General features: G+C 13.4%; 2 protein-coding genes across 2 annotated transcripts, besides 32 other annotated features; both read right to left on the bottom strand. All coding sequences in view use genetic code 6, as the record gives it.

Annotated features, from left to right (window-relative positions):
- Positions 1-15: part of a microsatellite that runs on past the window's edge.
- A 296-nt stretch (positions 16-311) lies between these two features.
- Positions 312-3944, bottom strand: IMG5_196670 (hypothetical protein; the record flags this gene model as incomplete). The annotated part of the gene is made up of 8 exons (XM_004024232.1): positions 312-1085; positions 1131-2414; positions 2609-2758; positions 2817-2942; positions 2985-3074; positions 3117-3413; positions 3453-3617; positions 3666-3944. The coding sequence occupies 8 exons, from the start codon at positions 3942-3944 to the stop codon at positions 312-314; spliced, it is 3165 nt and encodes a 1054-aa protein (XP_004024281.1).
- Positions 1103-1127: a microsatellite.
- Positions 3771-3873: a microsatellite.
- Positions 3886-3922: a microsatellite.
- Positions 3888-3928: a microsatellite.
- A 198-nt stretch (positions 3945-4142) lies between the features above and the next one.
- Positions 4143-4189: a microsatellite.
- A 52-nt stretch (positions 4190-4241) lies between these two features.
- Positions 4242-4284: a microsatellite.
- A 347-nt stretch (positions 4285-4631) lies between these two features.
- Positions 4632-4709: a microsatellite.
- Positions 4710-4826: 117 nt separating this feature from the next.
- Positions 4827-4895: a microsatellite.
- Positions 4829-4881: a microsatellite.
- Positions 4849-4894: a microsatellite.
- Positions 4896-5146: 251 nt separating the features above from the next.
- Positions 5147-5194: a microsatellite.
- Positions 5150-5186: a microsatellite.
- Positions 5195-5353: 159 nt separating the features above from the next.
- Positions 5354-5410: a microsatellite.
- Positions 5411-5827: 417 nt separating this feature from the next.
- Positions 5828-5886: a microsatellite.
- Positions 5883-5932: a microsatellite.
- A 145-nt stretch (positions 5933-6077) lies between these two features.
- Positions 6078-6125: a microsatellite.
- Positions 6081-6129: a microsatellite.
- Positions 6086-6132: a microsatellite.
- Positions 6133-6143: 11 nt separating this feature from the next.
- Positions 6144-6207: a microsatellite.
- Positions 6208-7687: 1480 nt separating this feature from the next.
- Positions 7688-7713: a microsatellite.
- Positions 7714-8536: 823 nt separating this feature from the next.
- Positions 8537-8574: a microsatellite.
- A 311-nt stretch (positions 8575-8885) lies between these two features.
- Positions 8886-8927: a microsatellite.
- A 35-nt stretch (positions 8928-8962) lies between these two features.
- Positions 8963-8998: a microsatellite.
- Positions 8999-11661: 2663 nt separating this feature from the next.
- Positions 11662-11717: a microsatellite.
- Positions 11718-12997: 1280 nt separating this feature from the next.
- Positions 12998-13036: a microsatellite.
- Positions 13037-13243: 207 nt separating this feature from the next.
- Positions 13244-14460, bottom strand: IMG5_196660 (hypothetical protein; the record flags this gene model as incomplete). Its single annotated transcript, XM_004024231.1, has 4 exons — positions 14063-14460; positions 13952-14016; positions 13635-13908; positions 13244-13581 (listed from the first exon to the last, which is right to left on the bottom strand). Exons 1-4 carry the CDS (start codon positions 14373-14375, stop codon positions 13244-13246), a joined length of 990 nt encoding a protein of 329 aa, XP_004024280.1. The 5' UTR covers positions 14376-14460.
- An 808-nt stretch (positions 14461-15268) lies between these two features.
- Positions 15269-15303: a microsatellite.
- A 1403-nt stretch (positions 15304-16706) lies between these two features.
- Positions 16707-16751: a microsatellite.
- A 1316-nt stretch (positions 16752-18067) lies between these two features.
- Positions 18068-18100: a microsatellite.
- Positions 18091-18143: a microsatellite.
- Positions 18144-18148: 5 nt separating this feature from the next.
- Positions 18149-18173: a microsatellite.
- A 1018-nt stretch (positions 18174-19191) lies between these two features.
- Positions 19192-19232: part of a microsatellite that runs on past the window's edge.

Genomic DNA, 19232 nt, shown 5'->3' with positions numbered 1-19232 from the left:
AATAAATAAAATATTTTTTTTAAAATCATATATATTATTTTTATTTTATTTAATAAATAATATTTAATGATTTATTTTTTTATAATTATTTTATTTTATCAATTATTATAATATATTTTGTAACTATTTTAAAAATTATCTAAATATTTTTTTTTTTTTTATATATATTTTATTTTGTAACAAATTAATAATAAAAAATTGTTATAAATCTATTTTTTTATATAAATAATTTATAGATGTTTATAAGATTTTTTAATTTTTTACTAAAAATATATATATATATTATAAAAAATATTTTTTAAGTTTAACATTCAATTTTTAAAACTTTCTATTTATTTACTTTTATATTAAATATAAATCATAATTTATAATAATATAATTGAAATTTTGTAATTTTATTAATAAACTTAATTATAAAAATTGATATAATTACTTATTTTGTTATTATTATTATTTTATAATTATTTATAAATTTTATATTTTAATATAATATAGAATTTTATATATTATTAATAAATAATTTAATTTTTCTAAATTTATATATTTATCAAATATTGGTTTGTTAAAAATATTGAAGTTTTTATTATAATTTAATTTTAATTTTAACAAGAATCTTATAATTTAAATTAAATACAAACTTACAATACATAAAAAATATTTATTTAAATTATACTTTTGATGATAATAACTCTTATTATTTTAATAATATCAATATTAACTACATAAATTTTTTCAAAATATATATTTTTTTATTTTAAGATTTATTATTATTTGCAAACATAAAAAATGTTATCAACATAATTATTTTTAAATAAAATATAATATTTAAAATAATTTTCATTTTCATTTCTTTTTTTTTTTTTAATTATTAATTTTATTAAATTTATTTTTTTATTTTTTAATTGTCTTTTTCTTATTATTAAGGAAATTATTTTTTTCATTAACATAATAATCATCATCTTTTTTACCTGCTTTTCGTAACAAAGTTTCAAAATCTTCAATATCATCATCTTCTTCATAATCACCATCTATTCCCATTTTTAATTCTTCTTCTTCTAATTAATTTTCTAAGTTACCTATATCCCCTAAAAATTAATAATAAATAAAAATATAAAAATATAAAAATAAACCTAATTCTTCGCTGTCAATATCTTCATAGTCATCTTCATCTAATTAATCTTTATTTAATTAGTATTCATCATAAAAGTTATCGTCTTCATTATCAAACTAACTTTAATTTTCTTCCTAACTTATATATTAATCATCGTCCAGCTAAGATTCTTAACCTTTATTATTATCTTTTGAAACTGAATATTCAATATCTTCATCTTAATCTTAATCATAAAAGTCGCTGTTTAACTAATCTTAAGCTAACTAATCAACATAATTATCTATTTCAGCATCAACATCTCCTTCAAAATTTTCATCTTTTTATTTTTTTTTGCTATTTTTTCTGCTAAACCTTCTCTTTTTTGTAATTTTTATTAAAAATATTTCATAAAATATTTTTCTTCTTCCCTCACTTTTTTCTGGTCTTTTTTCATGAAATCTTCAACTTATAAAGCTTGTTCTAATTTAGACATTCTTATTTTTCCTTTTGCCTTCAAATTTTTTAATCCAGAAGATTCCTTCTTTTTGGCATTTTTAAATGAAAATCTATCCAAAAAATTTGCTGTTGTAAAGTCCAATAAAGGGTTTCCTTTGTATTCTATTTATTAATTCTATTATAGTAAAATTTCAGTGAATCTTCTTATTGTAGGATGGCTATGTCTTAATAAAACATACAATTCCCATAAGCATGAATTTTCACATTTTGAATATTTTGGTTCTCTTTTGAAAGGGTCATATTCATATTATTCATTTTATTAAAGGGATTTATTTTGTTTATTTTTTTCATTCTCTACTTTTTCTATATCTTCTTATTCCGATACTATACCTTTAAATTTTTCTTCTGTATCTTCTAAAAAATTTTCACCTTAGTTAATCATTGTTTTTAATGTTGAATGTACCTTTAATATTTTACCTAAAAATATTAATGATGTTATTGTGAATGGATTTTCACAATGTATTGCTAACTATTTTTATTTTTATTTTTATATTATTAATTAATTTTTTTATTTTACCTATAATAATCTTTTAACGAAACTTTTTATCCTTATAACATTGGAATCAGTTTTTATAGAAAAATAAAGCAAGTCAAAAAATAACTCAGTTTATGATGAATGAGTGATTTATTAATCTTATAAAATTTCATAAAGTACCCTGTAATATCGATCTGATAAATTATTTTCTTAATTTTCCACTTAAAATATAAATAAAAGAGTTTAAATTTTAATCTTTATATTAGTTGTTTTATGTACTAAATTGAAAAGTTAATTTATTTGTTAATTAAAGTAATCTTTGAATAATTAGAACTTTTTAATAAAAAATTTATTTATTTTAATATGTTATTTATTCACATTGTTTTTTTTTATTAAAAAAAACTCAAACAAATATAAAAAGCAAAAAAATGGATAAGTGTTTTTTTTGATTAATTTTTAAAAAAAATATTATAGGAATTTATAGTCATAAATAATATGAATAAGTTATATATATATTTTTTTTTTACATTTTGCTTTGTACGAGGAAATATTTTATTTATTCCTCTTAAAATTTAGTTTAATATTTTTGATGATAAAAGGTTATCTGTTAATTTTTCAACCATTTTCTAAAATAATAAAAAGAAAAATTTTATTATTTCTTTGAGAATGTCTTCTTACTATAAAAATTAAAATATAATTATTTAAATATAATATCATAATAATTTTTAGATATACAATATTTTTGTAATCTATAGTATTAATAAAATTAATTATATAAAACTATGCTTAAATATTAATGTTAGGTCTAAAAATAATTCTCTCTATTTCCTTAATTAAAGGCAATATTAAAGAACTCTTTTTCTAAATACAATATAAATAAATAGCATAAATAAAATATATTACTTATATTATTTTTCCTAAATTTTAGTTTAATAAAGTAACTATTTATTTATCATTATCTCCAAATTTATTTAACAATGATTCAAGAACCATCTTTATATATTAACTATATAAATAAATTTTTTTTATATTTACTTCTTAATATTCACTTCTGGCAAATAAAATTTCAATAAGAATTTAAACCAATGCTTTTCTAAAAAAAGATAAATTATCATTTAATTGTTCAATTATTTTATTTATAAATAAATAATAGATTTGCTTTAATTGATGTTCGAAATAATAATCAATTAATTCTTTATCAGTAAAATCTTTTTTGTTTATTGCATTTTAAAAAAATGTTTTTAGTTCATAATCGGGCATTAAATTACTTGAAAAAAGCATTTTTAATGCATTATAGCATAATATTGCATCTTTTTTAGATTTTGTTTCCGCCTTTAATATTTATAATTTTTTTAACTATTATTTTTTTACAAATTTTATGAGATTTTATATAGCAGGAATAGTTGTTTTAGGATTATCACGGATATATATTTGTAAAGCGGATATTTTATCCTTTAAAGTGCCTTCGGTCATTATTTTTCTCATCCATTATTCATCAGATTTTCCAAGTCTATACTTTTCTAATTAATTTTTTGCCTATAATAAAAAAATTATATTAGTTAAAATATAATTCTAAATTTTTACATTTTCTTGATAAAGTTTATGTGCTTTTTCAAGTAAATTTAATAGATTTTAATTACTTTTATTATAAATAAAATTAGATTTGTAAGTATTAGTATTATTAATGCAATTATTAATAATATTATTATTGTTATTTTTATTATTATTAATAATATTATTATTATTATTATTATTATTATTATTATTTTAATCTTTTTTATTATTTTTATTAACATTTAATTCTTATTTTTTTTCTTTATTATATTTTTTTTATTTTTTATTATATTAAATATTTTTCACCATCTTTTTTTTTTTTAATTTTTTTTTATATTTTTTATTTTGTATTAATTTAATTTTAACTATTAATTTAATTGAAAATTTTAATAAATTTTATATATATATTATGTAATTTATTTTATTTTATTTTTAAAATAAATTATTTCAATTAATTATATAATTATAATTTTTTTTTTTTTTAAATATTCTATTTTTTTTTTTATATATTAATAATTTTGTAAATATTTTATTAATATATTTTTTAACATATTAAAATATGATTTTTTTCTATTATATTTATTTATATAATAAAATTTTATATAATTTATTTATTAATTAATATTTTTAATTATTTTTAATAATTTTTTTTTCTAAATTTTATGAATTATATTTTTTTGTTATTTTTTTATAATATATATAAAATAATGTTATTAATAAAAGTTTTTTTTATATATAAATTATTTTCATATTTTAATATTTATGTTATAAAATAAAATTATTTTTATTTATCTATGTTAAACATTTGTATCATTATTGTATTTGCAATAATATGATTTTAGATTATAATAAATATATAATAATTTTAATAATTATATTTATTTGCTTTTTTTTTATATAAAAAATAATTAAAACTTCTAACTTTTTATAGAATAATATTTATTTAAAAATTTTAATAAAAAATTTATTAAAAATTATAATAGATATAATAAAAGTTATTAAATATATAACAAAATATATATATATATATATAAATAAATATAATATTAATAATATAAATCAAATTAAATTAATTTTATTGATTCTTATCTTTTATATATTCTGTATTAACAGTAAATGTATTTATATTTCTACTGCTTCATAGTTCTATTATTTTTTAAATCTTAATATTATATTTTTAAAAAAAATATATATTTTTTATATATTATTTTTATTTATTTTTAATTATTAATTTTATTATTTATTTATAATTATATTTTAAATTTAAAATAACATCTTATTAAATATATATTTAGAATTATTTCAATGTACTTTTACCTTTTTTCTGAAGTTTGATAAAAAATAAATATTTATATATATTATTTTTTTCGCAATTTTAGTTGTTTCGATTTTTTTAAATATTATTAAGTTTATATATTTTTTGTTTTTATTATGAATTTTTTTTTAACTAAGCAAAAAAATGTTTATTTAACAATAAATAAAATAAAAAATTATTTATTAAATAATTAATTTAAAAAAAAATATCAAATAAAAAAATTTAAAATAAAAAAAAATTTAAATTATATTAATAAAACTTTTGAGTAATAATTTTATGAATAATTTTTTTTTTTAATTTTTTCATAAAATTATTACAAAAAAATAATTATTAATCCATTAATCTTATCAAATTAATAAATTTTTTTAAATTAGATGAAACTAAAAAATAAATATTTACTTTCTTAAATATAAAATTAAATTTAATAAAAATTAATATATTAAATATAATTTAAATATTATTATAAATAATAAAATATGAATTAATCATAAAAAAATATATAAGTAAAATTTTAAATTATAATTTTGAATAAAAAAATTATATATTTATAATTTGCAATAAATTTTTATAAAAATAATTTATATATGTTAATAAAAAAAACATTCATTTTTATATGGATTATTTTTAATAAAAATTATTAATATTAATATTATTAAATTATAAATAAGGAAATAAATATTCTATTGATTTCATTAATTATTAAAAAAAAATTACAATTTAATTAAATAAATATATAAACAAAAAAATAAATAATATATTATTGAACAAAGAAAAAGAATAGGAAATTATTAAACTATTTAAAAAATTAATTAAATATTATTAAAATAATAAAAAATAAATCAAAAATAAATTAATATAAAATTATATTTACAATAAATTTTATAATTATTATATATTTATTTTTATAAATTTTTTTATAAATTTTTATAATAATTTATTTATTTATTTATTTATTTATTTATTTATTTATTTTATTTTTTATAATAAAAATAATAATTTATTACCTTAATTTTATTATTTCTCTTTATATTTTTATTATTTAAAATTTATTTTTTGTTAACTCATATATTATTTTTTTACAAACTTTTATCTTATTATAAATATTTATTTTTAAATAAATACTACACATATTTTTTATTTTTATTATTATTATTTTATTTCATTATATATTTTTTTATTATAAAATAATTAAATTTATAATAATATTTTTAAATATTTTTTATTTTTTAAATTATATTATTATAATAATTTTAATTTATATTTTTTTTAATTTTAAACTTTAATTATAATTTATATTTATTTAAAAAAAATTACTTATATTTCTATAATAAAACATTTAAAAAAAAAATATATTAATTTTATATTTTATTTTTTTTATAAATATATAGATGTATAAATTAAAGTAATATTTTTATTAATATTCTGTTTTCTTAAAGAATAATATAATATTTCTTATTTTTATTAATAACACTCAAATATAATTTACAATTATATTTATTATTAGAATTATATTAACATTTATATTAATAATTAGTTAGCATTAAACCTATATTTTACCCTTAAATAAAATATTATTTTTAATAATAATGAGATTTAAGATTCAATTATTCTAATATTACTATTATATCTGCATTTATTTAGGAAACCATGTAAGCCGCAATAAATATAATAGTATATTTAAATATAGGCTTAAAATATTTAATTGCTAGATAGCCTTGATAATTAATTATATAAAATAATTGAGATATAGAGATATATCTATTATATTATACAAATAGTTTTATTAATAGAATAATTATTATTTTGAAAAAATGTCATTCTATAATTGTAAAAAAAATATAAATCTGTATGAAATTATTTTAAACTCATAATATTAATTATTTTTAAAATAAATTGATATAGTTTTTTTTAAATCCATATAATATATGCACTATAATGATTAAACTGAACTTTCTAATTCATGTGCAAAATTCTTTTCTTCTAACAATTTTTTTCTAAAATAAAAATATTCCTTGTTTTAAAATTAAAAAAATTAGAATATTAATAAGAATTAAAAGTATATACAATGAAAAAAATAAGAATTGTTAACATCATAAAATCTAATTAAACCATATATACGACAATTTTTATTTATAAAAATTTTTAAATCTCAATTAAACTTATAACATAGCCTAAAACAAAAATCCATAATTATTTAAATTTAATTATATCTCATAAAAAAAAATTTTCGAATTCCATACATTTCTTTTGAAAATTTTTATAAAGCTTGTTTTTACTGACTTAAATTCAATTATTTTATAAGTTTTTATAAAAAAATGGAAATTTCAATAACTTGTAAATATAAAAGAAACTAATTTGAATAAAAAACTCCTAAATATTGAGTAAATTAAAAAATATTAAAAATACTTTGAAAAAAACTTAAAATAGAGCACTAAAAATATTAATCTATTGAATAAATACAAATAAAAAATAAAATATTTAAATTTGCTAAGAATATTATTTTCTTTATTGTGATGAAAAAGCGATTGGAATAGTTATTTTAAAATAAAAATTTGGCTAAAGGGATTTAATATTACTAACTTAATGCTATGAAAAGGTTTAAAATATACAATATTAGGGTTAATTAATTAGTATTAGATCGAAGAATATAAATAGTAAAATAAGGTTTATTCTCTAAACAATATATGGGATTTTTATCGTAAATTAATGAATAGCGTTGAAAGAAATAAATATTAAGTTAATTATTAATTATTAATTATTAATGATAATGAATGAATAAACAAACAAAATCCCATAAACAATATATTTATTAAAGGCTTAGTTGATATTTTTTTTCTCTATATTATACTTTACTAAATCCTATCATATAAATATTACATTTTTTAAAAAATGAGCTTTCAAAAATGAAAAACTTTAATGTGTAAAGTAAAATATTCCATATTTTCTTAAATTTTATTAAAAATATAATTACTTTATAAAATCTTTAAAAATAATATTAACCTTATCGTGACAGGAATCTTAGAAGTAAATAATTTATTTGAATTAAAATGAAAATTATATTTTTTTAATAATTAATACAAAAAAAATATTATGCTAGCAATAATTTAAATCATATCTATAGAGTAAAATTAAATAAATGGCAAAAAATTTATTTATAATTTTTTTTTTCTTTTTTAAAATAAATAAATAATAGAAATAAAAATAAAATGAAAGTGTATAAGTTAATTTCAAAAATAATAGATAATATTGATTAAAATATACACACGTTTTCAAGAAGATTGTAGTGAAAAATAAAATAATTAATTTTTATTCAATAATTTTTTTTTTAAAAAAAAGAATAAGTTTTAGATAGAATTTGCATTTTAAAGTTAGCATAAAAATCTTTTTATAATACTTTAGATTTGGATAAATCAGTTATTGCATAGTTTATATTAATCTTTAAATGTAAATTATATATAGATGAAATCGATTAATGTTCATATTATTAGAATATATTATTATATATAAATAAAATTAATATAAAAAATTAATAATATATATATTATTATTATATATTTTTATTTAAATCTTTTTTAATTTTTTTTTGTTATATTAATATAAATTATATATAAAATAAAATATATAATGCAAACTATTTAAAAATTTGTATATAAATAATTTTTTATCTTAAAAAAGAATTACCAAAAAACATTTTTATAATTGATTTTTTTATAATTAGCCTTTTTTTTTATAAAATTTTATAAATATGTATTTTTTATTTTATCCTAAAATAAATATTAACATAAATATTATATTATTAATTAATATTTTTTTTGTATTTTTATAATAATAACTAACTAATTAAAATATATAATAATTTATTTTAAAACATATCAAAAGAAAATCATAGATTAAATTAAATAATAATATAAATTATATTAGAAATAAATATAGTAATATATTTTTAAGATATATTTATATATTGTTTATGTATATATATGCTCACTAACTATAAATAAAAATTTAGTATCATATTATTTATAATAAATAATTATTGTATAATAATAATACTTTTATAAAAACATTCATTATGAAATTATTATGAACTTAAAAAATAATAAAAACTATATTTATAAAATGTTTATAAATAACAAAGTATAATAGAAATAAATTAATATAAATTCTATGTATTAAATTTTTTTCAATATGGTTAATAAATATTATTGTATTCTTTATTATTCAAATTTTTAAAATTTCTTCTTAGATTTTTTGATACTCTAGTTTTAAAATTTATAATCTCCGTTTTTTTTTTTTATTTTTTTACTTTCTTTTTTTTTAAATCTTTTTAATACAATTTTTCTCTTAGATAAGATAACATTTTTATTAAAATCCTTAAATTTTCTTTAATAAAATTATAAATTTAAAAATAAAATTAAAAATATTCTAATGGAAGCAAAACAAATTGTTCTTCATCATTACTTTATATATTTTCTTTTCTTAATATTCAAATGAAAATAGATCTGATTATGGATTTAAGTAATAACTTAAATCTAAAATAAATTATTTATTTGGTAATGTTTTTAGAGAAAACCCAAGTTTACAATCTTTGTGTTATCTATTTTTGGATAGTTCTTCTATAAGCATTTCGTAAAGTTAAATTTTAGTATATTTTTTTACTTAAATAGCCCCTCTTGGGCATACATATTTTTTCTGGGCAGTAAATATTTTTCATAGCAAACTTCTATAAGATATTATGATGTAGTACTTGGACTATCTATAGAAGGAAAATATTACCCTAATTATAGGAGAGAATAATAAATATTTTATTTAATATTAAACATTGAATTAAAGCTTTTTAAAGAAATATATATGTGTTATTTTAAATTAGATATAAAATTTATATCATATAAAATATTTTATAATTCTTTTATATATTATTTGTATATAAAAATTATATTAATTGTAATAATCGTTAAAAAAAATTAATTTTAAATAATAATTTTATATACCGTTATGTAAAAAAGTATAATAAAATTATTTAATTTTTTACAAAAGCTTTTAACTATATATTTTTTTTTAGATTTTAATGCAAAAAAAAAGTTAAAACAGATTAATCTATTGAATTTAATGACACTTTATAATAATATTAATGGTAAAGTTTTAAAAAATCAACTAAGGTGGTATTATTTAAAGTTAATAATGCGATAATCAATCTTTAAATTTTAAAAATCATAAAATTTTAATTTTAATAAATTAAATGAATACAAAAATAATTATAAAATACTATCTCAATAAACGATAAGAAGAAATCATGTCAGGTATCTTGAATCAATATCTGATTTTTATGGGATCTCAAATGAATAAAACTAAAAATCAATAAAAATTTTAAAAAATAAAAAAGGTATAGTAAAAAACTGCCTAAAAGATTACTAGCTTCAGAATTAATTTAAAATAATTATATTAATTTATTATATTAAAGCTATAACTAACTTATAATATAAATTAATTAAATAAATACATACCCTTTTTAAATAAGAAAAAGAAGTATAACTCTACTAATGTGATTTATCTAAAAATTCTACTAAATAAATGGAATTTCGGATTGAAGAAAATAAATTTGCAAAAATTATATTGCTATAATCTTCAAAAAATATTAAGGAGAATATGGAGAAACAATTAAATTTAAAAAAAAAATAATACCAAATTAACAAATTTTACAAAAAATATAATTTAAGGTACAAGAGGAGGAATTAATGTAAACCAAATATGCAGAATGATAAAACTAAATAATAAGAAAAAGAATTTGCAATACGAATGATTTAAAATATTATTTATTAATAAGTACCTATATTTATTGATGAAACACCAATTTAAGTAAATATTTTTAAAAAATATAGTTAGATTCTAAAAGACTATGAATTTATTGCTGAAACCTAAAATGCTACTAAAAAAAGCATAACACTTTACTTGGGCAACAACTAAGGATATGATTGAGCATCATGCCACTAAATTGAAAAATTTAAGAAAATAATATTGCAAATTGTAAAAAATTCATATTATTCTATTGCCGAGAAATACTCCACAAATGAATCCTTTAGTATTAATTGGGGGAAATATTAAAAAAAATATATAAAAGAATTAAAGATTATAAAAATGCTTTATTATTAGAAAATTTTAGTGGATTTAATAAAAGACTATGAGATAAAAACATAAAAATATATACATTATAAATAAAGAAAAAATAAAAAATTAAATTTATATGATATATGATAATGAATTAATATATATAAAAATTAAATGTGAATATATAATAAATTTATGAAATAAATTTAAAACAATTGTAAAAAAATAAAAATAAAATAAAGGTAAAAATTATATTAATTAATAATTTGTTTATGCCAAAAAAAATAAGGATTTTCACTATATATAAATATATAATAAAATAATTAAAAATAAAAAATATTGCTTTGAATAAGAAGTATTAAATTTTTTTCTTATTATAAAAATATATAATTGATTAATAAAGCATTCAGTATATTCGTTATAGATATATAGTTCACAAAAAAATCATATTTATTTATAATAATATAAAAAAAACATTGAGTTAATATATGAAATTTAAGTATATATTAATAATTAAAATATGATTAAATTATTTACAATATATATTTTAATATTAAATGTAATATAAATTTGTTAACTATATAAAAGGATATGATATATTTAAATACATTAAAATTAAAATATAAACTTTTTTAAATTTAAGAAATATAAATTATTTTATAAATATTTCAAAGATTTTTCGAAAAATATATCTTTTTTGTAAAAATGTCTCAAGAAATTTTTGTCTTTGCTCTAAAAATATGCATGCTTTATTTTTTAATATTTTATTTGTACATAATATATAGTTTCCTTGAATTATTATTAATTTTTTAACAAAAAAATTAATATATTATAAAGTTTAATTTTTATAAATATTATATAATTTATATTTTAAAATAATTTTTTTTTTTTATTATATAATATATAAATTTTAATTAAATATACACGAAAATTTAGAAAGTAAGATTATTAGAACTTAAGGATCTTTGATAATTTATTAATAAATAATAAATCAAATAACTATAAACTAAATAAAAAATAATAATTAAATTATGTAAAAGAAGATTTTAATTAACATTTAATTGTAAAAATTTAAATTCAAAATATAGATATGGCATAAATAAATTAAAAATTTTAAAATATTTAAATGAGAAAATTTACTATTAGAATTCCTAAACCTCTTTAATCCTTTTTGTTTAGTTTAATTATAATTATGATAAGAAGCAAATTTGTTTAACGAATTTAATGTTTTATTTTAAAAATTTTCTTAAAATTTAAATGATAAAAATAATAAATAAATTCTCATTATAGTAGTAAAGAAAAATAACATAAATTCAAAGCAAAAATTTATTTTAAATTTAATATAAATATTTCAATATAATACTGTAAAACATTTAAATATATTAATAAATATATAAAATAAGGCAAAAAAAGCTAATATATAATAATTATTTTCAAATTATAAAAAATTAAATAAATCATATAATTTAAAAAAAAAATATAATAAATATTCGGATATTGTATTATTAGATTAATTTTTTAAATATCTAAATTATTTAAACCATAAATAAAATAATGAAAAACCATTAAAAATTATAAGAATAAATATTTACATAATGCATATATTTATCAAAAAAAAAATTATTAGCATATTAAAATATTAATGATTATAATGTATAAAAAACTAAATTAATTCATATCTAATATTTTGTAGAATTAGATAATAATAAAATATAAAACTGAATTTATTATAATATTTTGATATAAATAGTAAATAATAATTATTTGGAAGATTATAATAATTATTTTTATCTAAAAAATCATAATTTAATTATTATAATAATATTAAATAAAATATAAATATAAATTAAAGAAGTTTATTATTGCCTGAATTGTTAAAGCATAAAATACGAAATAGAAGTGAAAATATTTTAAAAAGCTTTTAATATAAATAATAAAACGATAAAAATTATAAATTTTATTTAAATTAATATATTTTAATTAATTTCAAATGCAAAAAACATTGCATAATATATCTACAAATATTAAACTTATAATTTATTTTATTATAATATTTATATAATTCTAATTCAAATATTTTTTTTAAATAAAATCTAAAACATATATATAATATTTTATCTATTTTTATAATCTTTATAATTTTTAAACTAAATATTTATTATGATTATTATATATTTTATGAATATATTGTTCAATATATAATTTTCGTTGGTTTCGGAAAAGATTTTACAATAGTATCATCTTCTTCTGGAGCCTCTTCGGGTTCAATGTATTTTCCAAGGTTATGTTCTTTAATATATTTTTCAGAAGTAATTAATATAGATTTTCTAGAATTATTTGGATCTCTATTAAGTGGAGGTCTAATTTTATGAATCTTATACCTTCTCAATTTCGCATGATACTTTTTCCAGGCCTTAAATACTTTGATATTATGGGCAGATAATTTAACAACTTTATCTCTTTAATTAAATGGAATTTCAAAGTTATGATCAATATCTTTTTTTAATCCTTCGAATTCTTTTGGCGTATCTATTTTTTTTTAATATTAGATTAATTAAGGATGAAAATTTTATAAATCATACCTTATGCAGATTAGTATTTAATAACTAAATTTTCAATGTTTTGTAAAAATGGATTATATAATTTTTCATCAACAAGTGGTTTAGTTTATGGCAAGAACTTTTTAAATATATTTTTTTAATTATTATCATAATAATTTTATTTTATATTTTAATTAAACTCTACATTTGGAAATTCTTTATGATCATGTTACAAACCTCTAAAAATTCTTATTTTTTATAATAAATCTCTTCTTTTTTTATTTTTAGGAAGCATTTTACTTATACAATAGTAAATCTTTATTTAATTAAAATAAAAATAATTTTTTTAATATATATACAAGTTATTCAGGTTTTTAAGTTAAATAATGTTTATAAGATCTTTCCTTTATTCCTCCAACATATCCTTTTATATAATTTTACATATAAAAAATATTTTTTAAAATATATACCACTATGATAAAATATTGTTTTTTTTAAAGCTTTTTTTCCTGTTAATACTATATTTTCCGCATTTACAATAATTATATTATCAAAGGTAACTTAATCACAATTTCTGAAAGTAGGTCTATGTTTTCCCTATAAAAAAAATGCTGCTTTTTAGCAAATTCTACCTAGCGGCTGTTTTATAAAATATGAAATCTACTTTAATTTATAATTTTACAAATTTAGACGCATCAAATATATGATACATTTATCCATTCTATTTAGCAAATTACATAAATGCTGCACGAGGCTCTGGAGTTAATTTTATACCTAATGCATTTTAAAATAATGAAGGTGTTAAATCGTTTGGAATCGAATATGCTTCAGGATTTGCTTTTGGGAACATTTCTTTTGGTGAAGGAAATATTGTCTTTTCCGGCCTTAGATTGGTAGGATGTTTCCATTAAGAAAACGTTTGTATTGGTTTGTTATTTTATATCAAAAATTTAAATTTGTTAAAACTTTTGGTAATCATCTTTTTATTTATTTTAAAGATATAAAAAAGGATATAAGTAATTATTATTATTAAAAATATATTGATATATTTTTATGTATAAAAAGATAAAGATACAAAATAATATTCAATTATATTTTTATATTTTATTTATTTACAAGTTACTTTTAAAATTTATTTATTTTATTAGATATGTAAAAATATGAATTTTTTTTTTCGACAAATATAAATATTTTTGCAATTTTTTTTTACTTTATTAAATATATAATTTTATCATAAAATTCAATTCGAATATTTTTTATTTTTAATATGTAAATGATATTTTCGTATTTTACTAATTATAGGCGACATCAAAATTTTTGAAAAACTTATATTTTATTTATTTAAAATATTATGGTTATAAATTTTGAAAATTGCCATATTAACCCTCTTAGCCTTTTGATGTTCTATACTAATTTTTATAATATTATATAATTAATTTTTTTTTATTTAATTTTGGTGTTACAAATATTTTGAGCTTATTTCTATATAAGTTATAATACATTTTTATTATAAATAATAATTTTATATATTTTTTGGAAAAATATTATGTTGTTACATTTAAATTTTCTAAATTTTTAAATAAATTTAAGCAAAAGGTTTTCTTTAAATGAAAATATTAAAAAACTAAATAATAAATAACAAAAAATAAATTTAAAATTATTATATTTTATATGAATTTTAAAAATTATTTCTTTAAAAATATTTTTTTAATTTTATTTTTATATTATTTCTTTATTTAGTAAAATAAATAAATTTTAAAAGTTTTTTTATATGCAATTTAATTTTTTTAATCATCAAATTTTACTGTTTTTATTTTAAAGTATTATTATTTACTTTCGATTTGTTTTATTCTTTAAAAACTTTTAAAAATTAGTTTATAAAAAAATAAAATAATATTTAACTTTAAGATCTAATATATATTTTTATATATTTATTGTTTTATAATTGATGATTCAAATTAAATTAATTACAAAAACTAAAACATTAAAAGATTACTATTTTTATCCTATTATATTTAAAAATATTATATTAATAATATAATTATACAATTTATATATTTTGCATTTATTTAATTTTTTTTATATTTATAAAAAATATATATTTATAGATCAATAATTATATAGAATAATTAATTATTTATATATCTAAAAATTAGAAAGGAAATTTATTTTTATTTTCATTTTATTATTTTTTTAAAGAAAGATTAAATAATGAATATTTATGAATAAAAAAAAAATATTAATGATATTAATAATAATTTTAAATTTTTATTTATGCATTATTAAAATTATTTCAAACCTTATATAATTAAAGATATGTTTATCTAAAAAATATTCTATTACATTAAATTATGTCTAATTTTTTAATCTTAGTTTAAGCAAATACACAATTTAATATAATTTTTTTATTAAAATAAATGAAATTTAATTAATAATATATTAAGAATAATTTCTAATAGGTATATCTGCGTATATTTTTTAGTAAAATATAGAGTGAGGATAAATCATATCATCAATTTTTTATTGCAATTAGTCGTAAATTATTGTGAAAACTCTATTTCCTATAATTTTTTGATATTAGATATCAGTGTTTTACTTATTTTAATTTTAATATAATAATGTCGATTATTAAATCTAAATTTTAAAAAATTGATTAATCTATTTAAAAATCTATTTTTTGTATATACTTATTCTTCAGTATTTAAATAATCTGTAGTTTATTTCTTGTTATTGTTAATTTTTTACAATTAATGCTAAATTTTAAAATTTCATTAAATTAGATTTTCAAATTAAAAGTTACAATTTATTTAAATAGTTAATATTTTTACATATTTAATAAAATTAATATTTATTATTATATTTATACTTAAAATTATTTTAATATCTATATGAGTTTTTTTTTTATATTTGATTTTGATATCACTAAAAATTATTTTTATAAAGATAATTTTACTAATTTCACATAATGTTTATAAAATGAAGAAATTTAAAATAAGTTATTTACTATTTTGAAATTCTGGACATCTATTATATCTTTTTAATAAAGCAATCATGTATTCAATTGGATTAAGTAGACTTAAGTATGATATAGAATAAAAATAAAATTATTAATAAATGGTTTTATCATTTTAGCATGATGGTTTGATGCATTTTTAGCATTAAATATTATATTCTACAAGCAATATATTAAAGCTGGATTATTTAATATTAGTAAAATTATAAAACAAACAAAGTCTTATGTCATATCAAAAACATTAAAATCTAATAAGACATAAATTAGTCTTTTGTTAATGTTACTAATAATAATAAATGATTTTATTTAATTAGTCTTTTTATTATAAATTAATAATTTTTTTCTTACCGTATCCATCAAACTAAATTATAATTTTTTCTTAAAATAGTAAGTGACATATAACAAAGTTTTTTCTTATAAATAGTTTATACTTCATTAACTTTATTTTCTATTTATTTAGTACTTTTAAATTTATTAAATATTTATATTTTGCTCTATTAACATCTTATTATTTTTATTATTTTAAAATGCAATTAAATATTTATTTTCTAAAATAATATGCTATTTTAAATTTATTTTTTATTATAATAGACATTTTTTTTGAAAGCAAATGTTTCGAATTTTTTTATAATCCATAAACAGGTTCTATCCATTTTTTTATATAAGTAAAAAAATATTCATAGTATATATAATTTTATTATTATCTAAATAATATATTTTAAATCAATAAAAAATATATTTCATAGAAAGGAAGATATCAATTTTAAATGAATCTTCTTGATTAGTTAAACTTTCTAGAAAATTTATTTTTTAATTCATTTTAATATTTATTTTCTGGCGGCTGGAATAATAAAAAAATAAATATTTTTAATAATTTTTTAATGATTGATAAATAAACTAAAATTAATATTTATGCGAATGCAATATTAAAAAATAATAATGATTTTGCTTAAAATATATCAAAAAAAATAACAGAAATTTTAAGCATTTAAAAAAAAATTTAATGATTTATTAAATTATTATTATTTTACAATTAAACTAACAAAAATAAGAAATAAAAAAATGAAATAGGAAACTTAAAATGCTAACATAGTTATTGGAAATAAAATAAATTTATATTACTATTATATAAGCATAAAATTATACGACTTAGATTATCAAGATTTCCTTAATTAAATAAAATTATGTATTTTGTTTATTCAATAAAAAAATTATTATATTTTAAATAAATATATAAAAATATATTATTAAAATCTTTGATAAATAAAGTAATATTATAAAAAAAAAGTTAGCATAATTTAAATATTAATTAAATATAAACTTTATAATATTATTTAATTACATAAACATAAAAAATAACAAAATTTAATAATAAAATTAATGAAAAATATAATTATATTTAATTAATAAAATGAATATGATTAAGTATCGCAACATTATTTATACAAAAATTTGAATATACAATATTATAAAAATATATATAAAAATTATATATTTTAAATATATTAATTATAATTTAATAATATTTAATTTATATAAAAAAAAAAAAATTAAATAAAAAAATTAAAATTTTTCATTAAAAATAAAAAAATATTATTAGTTTTATATAAACATCATGCTTATATTAATTTATTTAAAATTTTTAAATCATTAACATTTTTAGAATAATTATTAAATAATAAAAAAAAACTTATTAATTAATCCGAGATTCAAATTCCTAAAGGGCTAGAAATAGATTCAAAAAAAAAAGGCTCCCGTTATCAAAACATTAATTTTATATAAATTTTTAGTTAAATATTTAAAAAAATTATTATTTTTCTTTAATTTATAATTATATTTTAAATATTTGTAGATTGATAAAAATCAATTAATTAAAAAGTATTTTAAATTTAGAGAAAAACATAATAGTCTAAATTATATATATATGGTATAAATAAATTTATATATTTAAATATCAAATATATAATTAATGCCATTAGAACTATATATTACAATAATTTTTAACAAAATATTTGATAACAAAATTATAACTAACTAAATTAAAATTTATTTGCATATAAATTTTATTAAAAAGTAATATTTATCATAAATAAATAAGATTAAAAGTTAAAGTAAATTTATATAAAGAAAAATAAATTTCTTTAATAAATTACGCTACGCTAATTTTTATTTTTTTATTGTATTTTTTTTTAAACTCAAATAAAAAAACTTTAAAAAATAAATAATTACCTTTTTTATTGATTGAGTTTTTAGAAAAATTACAGAAAATATAAAAAATAGTAACAGATACAGATATAAGATAATCAAATAATTAGTAGTATTATTTAAAGTTTATAAATAAAATACAACATCAAATAATAAAATATATGTTAAAAAAAAATATATATGCATAAGACATGATATAGATATTTAAATAATAATAAATTCATAAATAAGTATGTATTTTTTAATTTGGAATTTCTAATTAATAAAAATTAATACTTAAAATTAGCAATTACCATTAAAACTTATATATAATTTAAAAAATAATAATAATAATAAAAAACATTTTAAATAAAAAAGATAAAATTTTTTTAAAATATTACAATATATATATATATATATATATATATATATATATTTATATA

This window comes from Ichthyophthirius multifiliis (genome assembly GCF_000220395.1).
Source record: "Ichthyophthirius multifiliis unplaced genomic scaffold scaff_1120509251400, whole genome shotgun sequence".
NCBI classification, from domain to species: Eukaryota; Ciliophora; class Oligohymenophorea; order Hymenostomatida; genus Ichthyophthirius; species Ichthyophthirius multifiliis.
This window is presented reverse-complemented; position numbering and strand designations above follow the sequence as displayed.